Below are 19,155 nucleotides of genomic sequence, written 5' to 3'. Positions count from 1 at the left end.
GGTATTTCCAGATTCTCAATTCGAAAAGTTTTGAAGGAATGTCGATTTAAACCATATAAATTTAGGAATCATCAATACCTCACTGAAGAGGATAAAATTAGGGGGACGGATTTTTGTGAATTGATGTTTAACTCACTGAACATTAATGAACAACTTTTAGAAAACATTATGTTTACAGACGAGGCATCATTTAGTAGGAATGGCGAAGTTAATTCACAAAATTATCAGTCAGATTTTCTACAATTTTATTATTCAATGCTATTTATGCCAAAATGTTCTTATTACAGATACTGGGCCCGCACAAATCCTCATGTGCAAAATTTAATTCGCCATCAAGTACAAGAAAGACTAAATGTGTGGGCTGGCTTAATAAACAATAGGCTCATTGGACCATTTTTTATTGATGGCAATTTAAATGCAAATAAATTTCTTAGACTTTTAAGGGACCATATTATTCCTGAAATTGAACCACTAAATATTGAGAATATTTGGTTCCAGATGGACGGTGCACCAGCACATTCGTGTAGAATAGTTACGAATTATTTAAATGATGTATTTGGTGAACGTTGGATAGGCAGATTTGGTCCTGTAGCTTGGCCTGCACGATCACCAGATCTTTCGCCAAATGATTTTTTTCTCTGGGGACACCTACATAATACAATTTATGATCACGTAGAAATTCAAACAATTCAGGAGTTACAGGAACGAATAGTCAGAGCTTGCCAAGAGTTGAATCCAAATTTCGTACGAAATGCAGTGCAAGGATTCCATCACAGACTTGGTTATTGCTTGGAACGGGGAGGCGGTCATTTCGAATATTTGTTATAAAATTTAGTTTTTGTTTTATAAAATTTTTGGCGTATTTATGGTTTTGTTTATTGTTGAACATGTGCATAACACGCTGTAGTTTCGGTGAAAAAGCTCTGCCACAGTAGAGATAACAATCAGTAGAGACAGCTCGCCGTTTTTCGTGACCCGTTTTCGTGGGTGGTCGTTCGCATTATGACCGAATGAGGGCGCCCAACTGACGTCTAAAATATTTGAAATTTGGCAGTTTTGTTACAATATTTTTGCCGGTTTTGCTTGTTTAAGACTGCTTTTCCGGTAGAATTGTACAAATAGTGTAAAAATATAATTTTCACAATAAAAGGTAAAATCTTTGTCCGATGAATTTTCATACAGGATCCCTGTTGTGCGCCTTATTCTCTCCATCGTGTTTGGAATTCTTGGAAAAGATAGTAAACATAACACACTTTTTGTTTAAAAAGTCGTCGCAAACGGACAACAACGGTGGTTATGAAATAAATAATAAAAATTTATTATATATGATTCCGTTGTTGTGGTAAAATTAAATATAAAAACAATAAGAAACAAACTACACGTAACAAAAAATTATATAAGCAGACCTTCTCTCAATAAACAATTTTTTTATTCATCATGTATATATATATTTTTTGACCTACACAATCTTGAGTTTTATTTTGAAACGTTGCTTAACCCATAAGCAGTCGCGCGTGGATAAAAATGACCCAAGCCGTACATTTTGTCAAATATCCTTTTTCGCTTAATCCCTATGGACTTCCGGTTTCATGAATTCCTTAATTATTCTTACCTGCGTCGACCCATACCAATTACCTGCACTTTATGTGAGCCGACAAATATGCATTTTTTTTGTAACATTTTTTTTAATACAAATTTTACTTTATGTGATATTACGCTTACGGGTTAAGTTGTTAGGTAAAATGGGTTTGACTATATATTTATAAGACGCCTTTGCCAAGACAGACGCACTAGAAAACTGTTTTGGATGGATTAGGAAACAAAATGGAAATTCTATTAACCCCACATCTAATCAATTTCAAATGGCTTTTAGAAAATTAATCATACAAGATTATTTTGATGAAACGAACACAGGTAATCAAAACTGCGAGCCTGATATGGAAGAAATTTTAAAGTTAAATGTAGGTCGTCGTTTTGATGAAGAAGAATCAGTCACCACGATGCAGAAGACCACCTTAAAAGATTGTGATTATCACTTTTACACAGCTGAACAAAACGCAATTAGATATATCTGTGGCTACCTAATTCGGAATGTTTATTAGTACACAGTTGTAGTGAATGTGAAAAGTATGCAAATGAACATAAAAGTTTAGACAACAGAAGCATATATTCACATTTCAGAGCCTACCAAACGAAGAATTGCGAGTTATTTGGTAAATTATATATGCCAAACGATAATTTCTTTTTTTTTACATTTGTGAATTAGAGCAAATTTTTAGTGAAAATTTTGAAAATATAATTTTACAAACAACTACTTTGTTGAAATTTTTAAATTTATATAAGCAAGCTACATTTGTTCATCCATGCCAAAACTTTCCATACGATGATTTGCTTGCTTTGTATGCTAGGATGAGATTATTTTATGCACTAAAATTTGTAAATGCTAGCTTTAAATTTACAAATGCCAAAGGTGAAAAAATTAATAGAAAGAAAATAATTTGGCAGCATTAACTTTTTTCCTTTTTGTAATTTAATTTTTATTTTATTTATTTTTTCTTAAATAAACCTCTTTCTTTTTAGATGAATTTATTACATTATTTTTACAATGATAATTAAACCTCAAGTATTCGGGGAAAGAATGTGCGAATTGTCAAATTGTGTAAGTAATAAAATAAAAACTGTAACAAATCATCGTGTTTATAAATTAAATATCGACTTTTCTTTTTTCTTATTGCGATTCACGATTATACGATTTGAGCAAACTACACAGTTTGCAATAAATTGCGTACACGAATCAATTTTTGAAATTGTAAATGAAGTGATACTTTTTAAATTGGGTGGCGACATCTAGGAATAGTTTAGGCAACGACCACCCATGACGGCTTAAAATTCGGGTCAGAAAGAACAAAGGCGCCGACACGAGCTGTCTCTACTGATTGTTATCTCTACTGTGGCTCTGCTTTACTCAAACGATTTCTCGTGGTTATGCAACCAACAATGTTCCTGCATTGACAGCGTCGTTTTTAAACTGAACATAGGCCTATGTTCAGTTTAAAAAAAAATGCCCGGTATAATATATATAAAATAGGTGGTAAAGTTTTCGACGCATTGCTCAAATTAGAATTTGCAAAGCGGTACATTTCAATTACTCTTTGTTAATAAGTGTTTCATTTAATTATGCTGATAAAAATGTCAAGCATGTGTAAACACACTACGTTACCTGCTTAGGTAAAACTTGTGAATTATCCTTTGTAACATAAGGTACACAATTAGGTTTCATAATTTCTCTGTACAATGCTGCAGGATTTACTTGGCCTTCAGATGTGTTGAATGAGTCGTAGTCTTGATACAATCTCTCCAATTGACGAACTTGTTCTTGTATATCCACTAAATTTTTCTGAGCCGTTTTCAAATTTTCTCTTAATTTGAATAATTTTTCAGTCTTTTCCTTTGCATCTATAAATGCACAAACATATAAAATGGATCTTAAATTGCACCATAACTTTAGTATACTACAGGTTTTAGTTATTTGTAAATCCGAAGTGACTGCAGATAGGGAAGTTATGACCAAAACCTTATTTAAATTTTTTTTTTAATCTTATGTACTTATGTATCCAACTTCTAAGTACATTCATTGTCCAGATATTTAATTATTAACAATATGCTGGTCTGTGTTATTAACCGGTACCAGAATGTAATATATAAGTAGAAACCTATATAATAGTATAGTTAGTTACTAATTATTTATTTGATGGACTGTAATTGTGCGGTAGATTGATTCATGTAAAAATTCCTAATTTTATCATAAAGAATAAGAGCTTGGCAGTGTGTTAAAAGACTGTTTGAGAGTGCCTTTGCGTCGAGTTAGTTTACTTAACAGGCGAAACTGATTAGTAGGGCTTTCAGCAAGACAAGAGACTTCTCGCAGTTGCACAGTCATCGACAGCTGGAACCCCAGATAATTTAGTCTCCAAAATAAAAAGCTGCGGATGAACTGCAGCTTATGAGATGTTAGCAAATATCCGTAGCTTGCTTGTATATAACTAATACACCAGTAACTTTGCAACCCGAGATCCGATCACACCGGACTCACAACTTCAAGATCCACGAATAGAGTAAGTATCAACTAACTACAAGCTAAAAAAAAGCGTATCTGTCACAAATTTTTGCCGAGCGCAACTACCACAACTCAGTTTAATAATGCAGAATGAAGTGATGTAAGATCCGGTGTAGTCCAATTCCAAAAGGTTTCCCGAGAATGAATTTGTATATGTATAAGTATGTATGTATATTGGTACCGGGCGACTGTTGAAGCAAATTTTTGAACTAGCGATTCTGAATTAGTGAGATCCAAATGTGGCGATATGCAAGCCTAGCCTAGCCTTCGGTGTGATAAACACTTTGCAATTCTGAATTATTGGCAGCTATGTAAGCATGTCAGTTCAGAGTTGTGAATTTTGACATAAAGGCGCCCAAAATTTCAATTTTACACAGGTATGCCATCATTAAATTTTAAATATGTTATCAATCTGACAAAAAGAATCACAAATATTATTAGCCGGTATATACCGAGAGAGTGATAAAAAACTCGATCAAAGGCAGCGATGAAGTTCTCAAAGTTTGTCTTTGATTGACAAAAAATTCTATCAGAAACAAATATTCAGAAATCTATAACTGGATGACGGTCTTCTGATCGTATTTTTTTATTCCTTTCTCAATATAATATTAATATATTTAACTATATTCATTTTTCCATGCAGCCGGATCTACTGACAAGATTGTTGGTTACAGTACTATAAATTTAGGTTAAGTTAATTGTTGTTTACAAAATAAAATAAATTCTTATAAAACGAAGCTAAAAGAGGTAAAATTATTGATTTATGCTTAAACAACGTATATATCTTCTTCAGTTTAGAACAATTAACGGTGTGAAAAGGGGAAGAAAGTCGAGAAAAAAAGTATTCTTCCGATATTGAAAATAATTGAACCTGAAAAAAAATGTTGGGAATATTAAAAGCAAACAAAAATCAATAAACCCGCTATGTTTAGGTGTAAGTTTTAAAGCATTGAAAGACACCTCGTCCGGTCATAGAATGTAACCTAAGATCTAAACTGCTGTCAAATTTACTTTGAAAAACTTATTAACACATAAATAAAAGTTTATAGATTATGATCTTTAAAGAATTAAACTAATTATAAGCAAAATAATAAATCGAAACTGAATACTAACTCAACACTAACATATGATTGTATTTAATGTCAATTGCAGAATTTTGCACCTTATTGATATTTTTATTATTTTTTACCGATACATTTCTGCCAATAATTGTGTTTTTTTTGTCTAAAATTTTAAAAATAAATATAGACAATTATGAAATGATGTTGTTATTGTTCTAGGTAGATACTTGCTGTTTGCTGTTCATTTAATTAAACAGCGCGCTGCAACACTCAACACGATATGTATTTTCTGCCGCGAATGAGGCAAACTCGAAGTTTACCTCTACAGTAGATGCAAAATTGATAACCTTTAATATGCAAGCAATAAGCAATACACTCATAAGCGGTATGAGTTTAAAAATGATAAAATTGAGGCTAGCCTCAGTTCAGAGCTTGCAATAGTGATAGACAATAATATTTGCCCGCGCAATACGTACGATGCAATGCACGGTGCATTCGAAGGAGTATTCAGGATTAGGCCGTTGATTGTTTTGTGAAAAATCTATGTGGGCATAAAATGATCTAAAGTTTTCGGTAAATGAATTTTGTGTTGAACGTGCCAATTTTTGCGCGTGTGGTGTCGATGCTTTGTGGTTGTCATAATCTGATTTCGGTAATCGAGATTTAAGATTAGGTACTTACAAGTAAATTATCACAAATCGAAATTTTTCTTTACTTAACGTTTAATGACAATGGCAGTTCCAGAATCCAGCAAGACGCATGAACTCGGGTCCGAGATAACTCTTTGGAACAGGAATGATGTGGTAGACTTTTTAATAAATAATAGTGTTTTTTCTACTCTCTATGATGATAAATTTTATGTAGTTAAGAAATTAAAACGGCCGGTTCGAGATTTGAGTAAATCGTCAATAAATGTACGCGTAGGAGGAAACTCAAATCGGGCATTTAATAATATGTACTTGGTACGAAAAGTACGACTGGCGTACCGGAAGTATACAGTTGAATAGATTATTTTTTCTACTCATTAAGGTTGAAGTTTGTCATTTTCCCATCGCTGGCAGTGGATGAAATTTCATTTCACCCTCTAGTGGAAAAATACTCGGCCGTCTACGATTTTAACGGGTCGTCCAGCCTGAGCGTTTCGCAGCTAGCGAAACGTGTCGCGTATCGCCTGCACCGACCGCACCGTCCGCTTCGCGCGCTTCGAAAATCATGACGCCTAGGCTGGACGACCCGTTAGTGTTTGACGTTTAATACTGCTAGTTTACACAAGTGAAAACAATGAACATGAGTGAGACTGACGAAGTTTCTGAAGAAATTTTGAATGCTGCCAATGCGGCATTTTCGAATCTGATACCCGAAAAGTCTAAAAAGTTTTATGAGCTAACATACCGAAAATTTATGAAGTGGAGAGAGAGAAAACAATGCCGTTCATTTAATGAAGACGTTTTTGGTGCATATTTTGGGGAGTTAGCTAAAGACAAGAAACCGTCCACACTGTGGGCACAATATTCGATGTTAAGGGCGATGCTTGTAAATAAAAACAACATAGATATTTCGAAATATTTAAACCTACGAGCATTTCTGAAAAGAAAATCCTAATTTCTTAGAAAAAATAGTATATGCAACTCGCGGATGAAGAAATTTCAACGGCTCGAGTTTCTTTTTCGCACTCGCTCGTTGCACTCGCTCGTGTGAAAAAATCACTCTCGCCGTTGAAATTCAACTTCATCCACTAGTTCCATAATGTACTATTATTGGCCATGTATGTTATTTGCAAATAACAGTGAAAAAGTGTGGTGGAAAAATAGATCGAAAAATTTGTCACGTGGTTTAGCACTACACAACAAAAGTACGGAACATATTTCTTCAAATTGTAAATTGGCTCTTATGAGGAACAAAAAATAAAATATTGTTACGGTTTTAGATAATGCACGCAAAATAGAAATTGAAAATTATAATCTTAAAGTTCGGGAAAACCGGTAAATTTTAAAAAGTTTAAATTACACTTACCATAAATACATACTAATAATTAATTCGAATTAACTTGATACAAAATTTTTGTTGACCATTTGTTTTGGGCACAATATTATTAAGTTTTTTTTTATGAATCAATGTAACAAATTATGATTGCCCCTTTACCCTCCTCCCAAAAATAAACTTAAAAGTTCTCTTCCAAAGAAATTCAAAAATTAGTAGAACAATTATATGAAATATCTACTTAGTTTATGAAGTTTCAAAATTTTTGAAATGCAAGTAACAAAAAGTTTTGTGAAAATAAAATACATGTTTAAATGTATTATTTATTGACTCTAGCGGTCTATTCTTTTTTTTAAATATGTATGTGCAAATAAAAATTGTAGCTGTATATTATTACACACTGAATCCTAAAAAGTCTGTTTTAAAATTCTGTGTTGCACATGTTGTGCTATTTCAGTTTTGTTACCTTTTTTTTGTAAAATTGTTCTTGGCCTTTTCATGCAGATATTTACACATCCAGATTATCACTTGATATACACAAATTGTCTATATTATACCATGCTATTAAAAATGAAGGATTTGCTTTTTTTTTTTTTAATCAGTACCATCACTAACTTGTTGTGAATTAAATACCTGATTTTTGTAATTAACCAAAAGAGAAACTGTTCGAAGATCTATTGTACACAGTAGATACACAGTCGCATTATTTACCTAAGTAGTTTCATGAATAAAAAATACTTACATATTTCTTTTGGCTGCTTTTTTCCTAATTTTGACTTAGACTGAATTTTAAGTTTTGATGATTTTTCAGCACCTTTTGATTCACTTGAGGAATCTACACACATGCAGTCCTCTTTTTCTGTACTCTCTACCAAATTATTTTCTTCGTTTTTTTTTACTTCACCTTCCATAAGTTTATTTGCCGTTGGTACCATTTCTGTGTTTATCTGATTTAAAAAACCAGTATCTTTCATTGAAAGACCTGCTATATTTTCACTTAACTTCGCACATGCACATAAAAAGTCCTTATCAAAACCTTCACTAGTCTGAAGCTTTGAAAGTTCGATAGTTTGCTGCAAGCTTTTAATTAAATTTGATGCTGCGGCTATAAAAACAGCTAAATTTTCTAATAAATCTACCCAGCACTCATTATTTCGATTGCTTTCATCATTATTAACAGTGGTTTGATTAGGTAAATTGTAAAATTGTGACATCGTGACATTTGCTACTAAAATTTTGACACTTTACTCTATTTCTAATCATTTGACAACAATTATCTGAACGTGACAAAATTAAACAAACTCGATAAAATTCAGATTTTTCGAGGGAATTCATTTCCTAGAAATATCTAATACATAAAATTCTCGTGTCACAGTGTTTGTAACCAAACTCCTCCGAAACGGCTTGACCGATTTTTATGAATTTTTTTGTGTATATTCGGTAGGTCTGAGAATAGGTCGTAAATTATTTTTTGTACCCCACCCAAAATAGTATATTATTATACTAGTTTAATAAGACGTCTTATTGTGGCACGCATGGGTTTGGGGCACGACGAGCGTAGCGAGGAGTGCTCCAAAGGAATAAGTGCCACAATGCGTCTTATTAAACGAGTATAATATACTATTTTTTCTACTTTGCATCTGATCGGAAACAAAAAATTAATAAAAATTCAAGGTTATAATTTAGGGCCTTTTAATTCGAAAGGTTAGTTGTAGCGTTGTGGCTAACTTCACAATGTCAAAGTTTGACATCTAACCACCGAACACTAACAATCTAACCTAAGTTTGCTTCAAAAAATGGAAGAAGGGGGCCCCACTTCTTGCACGCCACCTGAAATACAGTTTAACAATTGATCCCATTATTAAACTGGTTTCGGTTTAATAATGAGGCCATTGTTAACGCAAAGTAGAAAAAATTTTTTGTATATTTTTCCGACAAAATTTGTAATCTTATTTTTATTTTTTATTTTTTATTTTTTTTTTATTTTATTCTATTACGTCCCCCAACAGGCACCGAGGCCCAATTACAGGGGAACGGGACATACACGTTACACCCAGAGCCATGGTGGGAATCGAACCCACGACCCAAGGTGTAGCGGGCAAGCATGATGCTAACTAGCCCACCCCGGGTCCTCTTTTTTAAGATTTTTTAAGATTTGGCATCAAAAAATACATATAATCCTACATTTTTTACCCTTCTACCACCATTTTTTAATAACGATATTTTAGTATCTTTACTTTCATCCACAGACGCGCAATAGGGTTGCAAGATGGCTGTTGAATATGTACATATAATCATTGTCGTATGATAAATTTGTATGTATAATTTATAATTTAATTATGACTTACTTATTTATTTTAATGTAATTTTTTATTTAACTGCCAAAATATTCACTAGAAATAATTTATATGGCAAAACGAGAGAATTTACATATTTTCAGACTACACAGGAAAATACAATAAATTTATAAAATCAAATTCTATCAATCAATTGAATAGAATATAGAATAAACATGGTCCTCTTCGCCCAACCTGGGACGTCACCTTCAAAACAAAAACGGCCAAAAAACTGTTTTTTTTCACTAGCAGCCATGACGCATGCAAATGTCGACTCATTCAGAGGTAGCAAATTCAACTTTTGCGACCACCGGTTCAAAAAGAAAAATTGAGGTTATGTACGCAATGTTTGATGTGATTATTTCTTAAAAAATGAACAAATGTGTGCTACAAACATTATTTGAGTATACGCATGGTAGTTGGTAGACGGTAGAAGATAAAATGATTAACTCAGCGACAAGTATAAACGGTTTTCTTTGTGTTGAAGATTTAGATTAAGTTTGATTAGAAATCAAAACAAAATCATGTTGCATCAAAAAATTGAACGTTTATTTTTTCAGTTTATTGTCTTATGGTTTCTACTAGTGAAAAAAATAGTATATTAACCACAGTTGCAAAGCCACTTCTAGACCTCGCGCTTCAGAGCCATCGACGCTGCGCGTCTCGGGTTCTAATTTGCGCTCGGTCTAGAATGCTTGGCTCTGCAACCTTGGCTAATAATATACTATTTATCGCTGGTGCAGCATAGAAAAAAAACTGACGGAAAAAAAAACGACCGTCACGCGCTGATAGCGGACGACGACCATAGCTGGTGACGACGAACGGTCGGGCGCGACTCTCTGCTCGAGCACCAAAAACATGCGACGAAACTAGGGGGGGCGGGGTACGCTCCGGGGTTTCGCCGACATCGCTTGAGGGCGGCGTACCTCAGTGCCAAACCCTGGGCCGAATAGTGCTGCTGAAAAGAAACACTTCTAGGCTACGTGGTCTATGGTTACCTTCATGTCACCAGAGGTGGCGACTTCGATCGGGAGCGGCGATGCTCGGGCGCCAACTCCCTCTTCGGGGAGGGAGCACCGGGGTAGCTCTACAGCCGGAGACACGAATCTCCAGGTGGTCTCGTGAGCGCCCGCGAAAACAAGAAATAATACGGCGGAAAATTTCTAACAATAAATCGGCTTTTTACAATAATTGGGCCAGCTACACAGCTAAGATACTCTTATGGTTAAATTAAAATAAAATTTTACAAGATCAAGAACTAACAAATTGTCCGGCACGGTCATTTCGGGCGGCTTCTTTCTCGTCCTAGGGGCATTCGATTGTTGTCAAATTTTGTATTTATACTGATTTCCATAAAAATCCGAACATCTTGAATTAGTTGACTGATAAAACTGAAAGTTTCACCAAATGTGCATTAAATCGAACCAAATAAATGATTAAGATAACACGCCTAAAACTTGTGAAATAAAAATGTATACATCGTTTTTCTTCGAACGTTTTTCCACCTACTGTTTACAAGGTGGATCAGTGACTTCGTATCGAGGGTGGTTCATGGGGGTTTTTTCCATTCGATTTTTAATTTGTTTTTTCTATATTTCGAGAGTACTAGGGTAGGGGATGCCATGATTAAAATTATTGCATATATTTCGCAGTCCCCTGTATATACAGTGCATCTTTTTTAAAAGTGGCCATTGGGATTCCCATGTTAAATTTTAGACCCCATGTTAACTTTTGTTAGGGTGATGATTTTTGCGGAGAAAATAACCTTAGGGTTCTACTTTAATTTTCACTACCACTTTTTGCAGTAATTTGCTAATTTGCGCTTTAAAAAATAAAAATTATTTTGATTAAAAAAGTTTGGTACATCATAGACGGTTTTGACTAAGCATTTTAACTTGTCATTTTTGACAGCTTAATTTTGATTTAATCATACCTTAATTGCAGTTTTTAGAAAAGAAACAGAATGATGGAATTCAAACATAAATGGAGATAATAAAAGATAATTTCACTGAAATTGCGTTTTTAATGTCCAAGATCGAAAAAACCTGTGTTTATAAATCTGCCACAAAATTTTCCAAATGTGCTCTTGCCGGGTATGGAACGATGTGGGAATCTACACTGTAGTAGACAAAGACCTGGCGGAACGTATGTTGCGCCAAGCCCGGCGAGATCCTCCTTCGCCATACCCAGCAATGCGAATTTAGTTTTTAAAACGCTTAATATTTAACAAAATTACAAAACAATAACGGCTTCGATGTTCTTCAATGTTCTTCAATGCATACTATTTTTTTTTATAATAATTGTTGATTTAATACATTTTCCTGTGTATGAGTAATAAACGAAAAATATTACATTAAATTATCTAAACTTTTATTGTTCGTACATAACTTAGCTACAACATAAATGCGCTTTTTCTGTATTTTTAGCATCTAAGTGTTTTCAGATATTTCAGAAATGAATTTAAAGTTTTAAATCATTTTAATTTTAATTAAATGATTATTCAATTAATTTATTTGACAATTCGCCATATACATTAAAAAAAAAATTAAATGTAAATGAAGATAGTCAACAGTTGGTACTTTTATTATTACTTCTTTTATATTTTTTAACTGCATGCCATTATTTAATTATTATTGTTTAATTGTGGATGTCCAGGGTCGGCAAGCCGTATAGCCGCCGGTCCACGCGGAACCCAGTAAAAATAATTTTTTCGGTGGTTCTCAAGTAATGATAAAGCAGAACAAGTAGAATTAAAGATTAATAGTATTTGGAATTAAACTGACATTGTCAATTTCCTATAAAAAAATTATTTTAACAAGTCGAGGTCAAAACATTTGAGATGTTTTGTACATCCTGGCACGTAAAATGTCAGTGGTTAACGAGTTTGGCCATACATTACGAAAATATATAACACCAAGGTGTAGACTCAAAATATTTTGCCTACCAGAAATTTTGACCCGCCACTGGTTTTTTGGTATAACCAGAAGAGACCTGCGGAAGCTTGCTTATGATGTTGCTGAGAGAAACGGAATAGCACATAGTTTCTCTAATAAGGAACAACTAGAAGGATGGGATTGGGTCAAAGATTTCAGTCGCATCATCCGACAATTTCACTAAGAATACCAGAAGCAGCGAGGGCACGCGGATTTAATAAGGTCGTAGTTAGTAAACATTTTGAAAATTTGTCACTGGTAATGGATAAGTACAAATTTGAACCGTCAGGAATTTGGAATGTGGATGAATCTGGACTATCCACTGTTCCGTCAAAGAACTCGAAAATATTTGCAACAAAAGGGAGAAAGCAAGTAAGTGTTCTAACTGGTGCAGAACGTGGCCAACATGTGACTGGTTTGCGCCAGAATGTTATTGGAAGCTATGTACCTCCAGCTCTAATTTTTCCACGAAAAAGGCTAAAAAATGAGTTAATGGACAATTCTCCTCCAGTTTCTGTGGCATTTGCCCAAGAAAAGGGTTGGATGACGGGACCAATTTTTTTGCAGTGGTTTGATCATTTTGTAAAGTATATGTTAAGCCATCACCAGAAGATAAAATTCTTTTAATATATTAGATGGTCATGGCAGTCACAAAAGCCTTGAAGTATTAGAATTTACTAAAAACACGGAATTATTTTATTCTGCCAACCACCTCACACAACCCATCGCCTTCAACCACTGGATGCGACATTTTACAGTTCGCTTACAAATTACTACAACACTGAACTGGAAAAATGGTTAAAGAATCATCCTGGCAGGGTTGTTACACATTTTCAAGTGGCTACTATTTTGAAAAAAGCATATGCTCAAGCCGCAACAATATCTACTACAGAGAATGGTTTTTATCAAACAGGAATAATTCCTTTAAATCCCGACATAATTAAAACGGTGGTATAGATATCAGTAGAGACAACTCGCTATTTTTACTGACCCGTTTTCATGGGTGGTCGTTTGTCTTGTAACCGTATGAGGGCGCGCAACGCAAGGTAATCTTCTTTCTTACACATTGGGACATTGAACTGCGGTACTTTGGTTGTCTAGTGACTTTAATGTGAAATATTTGAAATTTGACAGTTTAGTTGCATTGGTTTTGATGATTTAAGCTTAGATCATATAATAAATAGATACCACCATGCCGTGTTCTTTCCCTAGGACAGCCTGTGACGACATCCTCCTGTCACACATCTCTCTCGTGCATGGAGGGATTACAATGAAGCTATCCTTGCCTGATCACTATTTGAATTTTGCGCGCCTAAATTTTAGGAAGTATGTCTGAACTAACTTCGGAAGAAAGATGTTGACAGCTTGATTTTATAAATAATTCACAGTAGATAACGAAAGCAATAGTAAATTATTGGGCAGCAATTGTGATCCTTTATGACTACATCACTTAAAACAGGATCTTTGTTCTAAATTCTAAAATTGTTCTTTGTACAACAACTCGAAAGAGAGGTTAGAAGAAACATCTGTCAAAAACGATTTGTTGCGCTGGTGCGGTACAAGGATGGAAGTGAAATAGACATATACAGATGAAATGCATGTAACAAAGATGAAGATGTGGTGATCACACAAGGATAGCATTATACTACTCCCCTTGACGTAGAAAACGACAACAGATAGCTTCATGTCTAGTCACACCTTTCAGTTTGAGTATTGGTATCTATTTATTATATGATCTAAGGATTTAAGGCTGATCTTCCGGTGTAATTATTACAGTTAAGTGTAATTTTCACAGAGACATTTTAAAAAACGTTGTTCACGTTTTCATAGGACCATTGTTTACTGTTTAATTTTTTTTTGTAAAAAAATTAAATGTACATATATTAGCGTTTTCTAATAACGTTGAATTTTACAACCATTTGCAGCCATCATGAAAAAGAAATTAATGAAATGTAAAATCGTAATCAGAGAAGTGGGCCACATCTAAATTTCAACACGGCATCTCTGTTATAGGGCGCTCAATTAATTATTTATTATAATAGACTGTGTGGTTTCTAAGATCAACTAGTTACAAAATGTTATTGTTATTACACTATTTTTAAGTCTTTTCCAAAAATTCATTTGCACAAAGTGTAGTAAATTGTGTACACGAATCAATTTTAAAGTGAAGCGGTTGTGATCCTTTTTAAATTGGGTGGCGAGATCCAGAAATATTTTGGGCAAGGATCACCGATGACGTCTTAAAATTCGGGTCAGAAAGATCAAAGGCGCCGACACGAGTTGTCTCTACTGATTGATCTCTATACTGTGGCGCAACCAAGGCGCCACTAATATAGTGCGAACACTAAATATTTTTTTCTAACATAAAGAGGCATTTACACATTTGAAGATAAGGAACGGGATCGAGGGGTATTGTAGAACAGTTTGGTTCCAACAGTCGAATAGTGCATTTTGTAAAATTTTACCCATTCGTGCACTTTTGTGGCAACCGTCGCTAACATAATCTAACTTTTTAGTACAGAGTACCCCCTCACCACCGTAGGGGAGGGGTAATGTCGGGTTTTTAGTGGACCAAGGCGCTTCGCGCCTTGCAGCCCCATTACAAATATACTTCTAATGTTCTTGCTACGTGGATCTTGTGCGAGTGAAAATGCGTGTTTATTTGGTTGCCTGTATTTGGCGCAGCTAATGGGTTGCGATGGTGCGAACCAAAGTGCGAAACTAAATATTTTTTTTTTGTGGCACAAGGAATGATTTCCGCAACATTGAAAGTGAGGAAGAGGAATGTGACCAGGGGGTGTTGTAGAAGAGTTTTGTGCGAAATTGCATAATGCGTTTCGTACAATATCACCAAATGAAACACTTTTTTACAGTTATTAACATAAAAAATCTTGTCAATTTTTCTTCATACAATAATGATACTAATAATAATAAGTGATAAAAACTTGAAAAAACTTTGTTGACAACGAAAGACTTGACAACATAGTCTAACCTCACTTTTCTGTTGACATAACCTCACATGACATTGGGCCCTTTTCATTTCAAAATTACCGTAAAAATATAAACAAAAGCCATGTGTTGTAACGCTCCATCATTTTTCATAATTCTTTACGTCACAGCAGTGTATTTTTTCGGAATTTATCTTAATTTTATCTCATTTCAAGATTACTTCGAATGCTATGCTTGTAAAGAACTGAATTTCAGACAGCAGGACTATGATTATATTGTAGGTTCGTATAAATCATCTCATTAAGCAAAGTCAGCTAAAGTAAATTAGTTGGTAGCGGCTCTGCAGGAAGTATTGTGGCTCGGAGGTTGGCCGAAAACAAGAATCTAAAAGTACTCCTTGTTGAAGCTGGAAGCAGCGGAGGCGGTATCTTGCAAATTCCAGCCGTTGGCGTGATGCTACAAAAATCTTCTTTTGATTGGGGATATCGTACTGTGCCTCAAAAGCAGGCGTGTTTGGGCCTTGATGACCAAGTAAGTTTTTTTGTTAAGGTAAACGATAGTAAATAAGTGGACATAGGTGAGCATTTGGCCGATGGGAAAAATTTTGGGAGGTACCGCTATGTTGAACAATATGATTTATGTAAGGGGACACCCTGATGATTTTGCTAGATGGTTCCGAGATACCTGTAATTATGACTACTCCATTGACATACTTCCATATTTTGAAAAGTTAGAAAACAATGGAACTAATAAGCACAAGGGTTCAGTGCCTATAAGTGATCTTCCATATAAATCTAATGTTTCAGATTATTTCCTACAAGCTGGAATTTGTCTAGGATTTGGTATTTCCGATGGAGTCAATGCAGAACCTGGTAAGTATAATACAAAAATCACCAATTATAAAAATGGAAAAAAATGTATTTGAATTGTAGGTTTTTCAAGTCCGAAGATTACAATCCAAAAGGGTCAACGTTGGACACCATACCATCAATTAGCTAAAAACAGAAAACGTAATTTGGCCATTGTTACAAATGCATTTGTGGAAAAAGTTCTTTTAAGAGACAATTTCGAAGCATATGGAGTAAAATATACCCACATGGAAGAACCAATATTTGCCAAAGCTAAAAAAGGAGTAATTCTTTCTGCTGGAGTAATTGGAACACCGAAAATTCTGATGTTATCTGGAATTGGACCTAAACAACATTTGGAAAAAATGAAAATTAAACCTAAACTCGATTTACCTGTGGGTGACAACTTACAAGATCACGTAACGACTGGTCTTGATTTGCTTACTTTCGACTATTCCCCAAATATAGGAATTCGTCAGATGTTGTCACCATGGTCCATGCTGAATTACTTTCTCAGATCCAGAGGACCTTGGACCACAGTAGGCTGTGAATCTATCGGTTTTTTTAATACTGCAAAGGAAATTGTACCTGAGTTGCAGTTTATGATTTTTCCCCTAGGTGTTACTATTGATGATGGTTATTATTTGAGTAGTCTGACAGGCATAGGTGAAAGACTCTGGAAGAAATACTTTGCCAAAATAGACAAACCCTCCTTCACAATTCTTCCCATTGTGCTGCACCCTAAAAGTCGAGGAACCGTTCGTTTGAAAAATAACAACCCCCGCACACCTCCACTAATTAATCCTAATTATTTATCAGATAGTTATGACATAGATATTCTCATACAGGGTATTGAAATGATTAAGGAGTTTATCAACACTCCACCTATGCATCGTTTAGGAGTAAAACTCAACCCTATTAAATTTCCAGGCTGTGAAAAGTTTGAATTTGATACGAGACCTTATTGGGAGTGTTATGTTAGACATTTTACGTTGACTGCGTATCATCCTATAGGTACTTGTAAGATGGGAGAAGTGGTAGAAACAGACTTTAAAGTAAAGGGGACTAGAAAACTTTATGTTGTTGATGGATCAATTTTACCAGATTTGCCAAGTGGAAATCCAAATGGTGCCATAATGATGATGGCTGAAAGGGCCGCCGAGATTATTAAACATCATTGTTGGAAAACTCAGCGAAAGTGTTGTGCTGCGGAAGTGTTTCAAAAAGAGTGCCAATGTTAAATAGTTTTCTTTTTTTTTTTTTAGAAAAATGTACTTTTTTTGTTAAATCTATATACTTATACCTACTGAGTGCTCTGGAGTTTTTGTTGACGAGCAGAATTTTCTCACTGCAGATGTTGATATGGTATTAATTTATGATAAAAAGTTAGTTTAATTGGTAGGTACCCAAGTATGGGAAATTAACAACTTACATGATGTAGGGTTCTCCGTCCTCGCAGCCATTCAAACGGCCATGAAATTTAATAAAACACCTTTAATGGTTTCAAATTTATAATATGCCTATGTGTGTTTCCTACCATAGCTAGCGGGTGTGTCAGTAACAATTTCACCAAATTTAACTACAAAATAGGCTACTACTATAGCCAACTTTCCTAGTATACAAAACTCACTTGACATACACCTTGTAAAACTTTTATGACTTAAGCCGTTTAAGCCAAAGCACCCTTATAAGTCAAACTGGCTATTGTATAACTTAACTCAGTTCACATATACCTAGTAAAACTTTACAGCTCCATTATGGCAACAATGGACGGTAATAAGGTAATAATCCTTGCCGTTCGTGTCCATTGTAAGGGTGATTTGGCTTAAACCGCTTAAGTCATAAAAGTTTTACAGGGTGTATGTGAAATGACTTTTGCATAAATTCGAAGTAAAACCATTTCAACGACGACTAAAGTAAGGTACGATTAAACAAAAACATACTCAAATTGTTACTGGACGAGCAAGATGAAAAATGAGAAGAATTAAAAACAGTTAAAAATCCAGTTTCAACTAGATTTTTGTTGATCACGTTATTATTATAACCCAAGGAACTATGAGAATAGCGAACATTTTTGAAAATTAATTTGCGGAAAATTTTTTATTAATAAATTTCATAATGTAGACTGGGAATTTGAAATGAAATCCATGTTGTACAAATTATGTTTATATTTAACTTTTAAAGGGACTCGTTAGACGACAGACAAGTTTGAATAAGGCGCGCCATTTGTTGCCCTAAATGTCACCACTTATTCTTCCTAAAATCTACCTGCCGCGCTGTAGGGATTTAAGACATATAGACAATTACGGGACATGCATCATAAAAACATCGTAAGCTGATACTGAAAAATATTGATAATTTATGACAGACTGCCGACAACAGACTTTCAGTAGAGAATAATCATTTCTCTTACGGTGTGGGTTGTTTATTTCAAAACAATTTCCTTATTTGGTTGCTAATCCAGATAGGATTTTACCTCTAAAATCCTCCTATCCTCATTTGTTCCGAAGAAGCAGTAAAAAAAATATATTACTCCTATTATATAATGAATGTGAGTCACTAAGCGCGCGGTCCTCGCCGATATCTCATGAATTATTATATTAGAGATTGAAAAAAAAATTAAAGACCAAAGTTGTATCGTTCTTTGAGGACTATGTTCTAAAATTATTTTGAACTATACAGGAAGTTCTGTTTTAAAGCGTAACGCCCAAATTAGTTTTTTTTTTATGAAATACCCATATAGGTAATGTAACAGGAGGGAGGCTCCTTCATTTAACCAATGTTAACTAAACGTCGGCAAAAGAGCTTCATCCAAGAGTCGTTTATGAGTTATGACTAGGGAGCGGATTTTATGAAATTTGCATATCCGATATTTTTTGTATATAAGTCTTGATATTTTATATATGAACGAATCATGCTAATGAAAAATGA

The 19,155-nt window shown here is 34.4% G+C and overlaps 2 protein-coding genes across 3 annotated transcripts in view; one reads left to right on the top strand and one right to left on the bottom strand.

Annotated features, from left to right (window-relative positions):
• LOC135135504 (uncharacterized) overlaps nucleotides 1-8,388 on the bottom strand; it is a 32,356-nt gene extending 23,968 nt beyond the window's left edge. The window contains exons 1-2 of the mRNA XM_064064570.1: nucleotides 7,901-8,388; nucleotides 3,221-3,456 (exon numbers count right to left, since the gene is read on the bottom strand). Coding sequence (XP_063920640.1) covers nucleotides 3,221-3,456; nucleotides 7,901-8,372 — 708 coding nt within the window. The 5' untranslated portion in view covers nucleotides 8,373-8,388. The remainder of the gene's footprint in view (nucleotides 1-3,220; nucleotides 3,457-7,900) is intronic.
• Nucleotides 8,389-15,091: 6,703 nt separating this feature from the next.
• Nucleotides 15,092-17,534, top strand: LOC135135124 (glucose dehydrogenase [FAD, quinone]-like). Of its 2 annotated transcripts, none has more exons than XM_064064119.1 (4): nucleotides 15,092-15,657; nucleotides 15,705-15,907; nucleotides 15,954-16,248; nucleotides 16,309-17,534. In XM_064064119.1, the coding sequence occupies exons 1-4, from the start codon at nucleotides 15,501-15,503 to the stop codon at nucleotides 17,463-17,465; spliced, it is 1,812 nt and encodes a 603-aa protein (XP_063920189.1). In that variant the 5' UTR covers nucleotides 15,092-15,500; the 3' UTR covers nucleotides 17,466-17,534. The 2 variants fall into 2 exon arrangements, with proteins under 2 accessions (XP_063920189.1, XP_063920190.1); XM_064064120.1 differs by having other exon boundaries at nucleotides 15,563-15,653.
• Nucleotides 17,535-19,155: the final 1,621 nt, after the last annotated feature.

The sequence above is a fragment of the Zophobas morio genome, unplaced genomic scaffold (assembly GCF_036711695.1).
Source record: "Zophobas morio isolate AGI-343-1 ecotype UQ-CSIRO unplaced genomic scaffold, CSIRO_AGI_Zmor_V1 ptg000024l, whole genome shotgun sequence".
NCBI classification, from domain to species: Eukaryota; Metazoa; Arthropoda; class Insecta; order Coleoptera; family Tenebrionidae; genus Zophobas; species Zophobas morio.
Note: the sequence above shows the minus strand (reverse complement) of the source record. Positions and strands in the feature narration are given on the sequence as shown.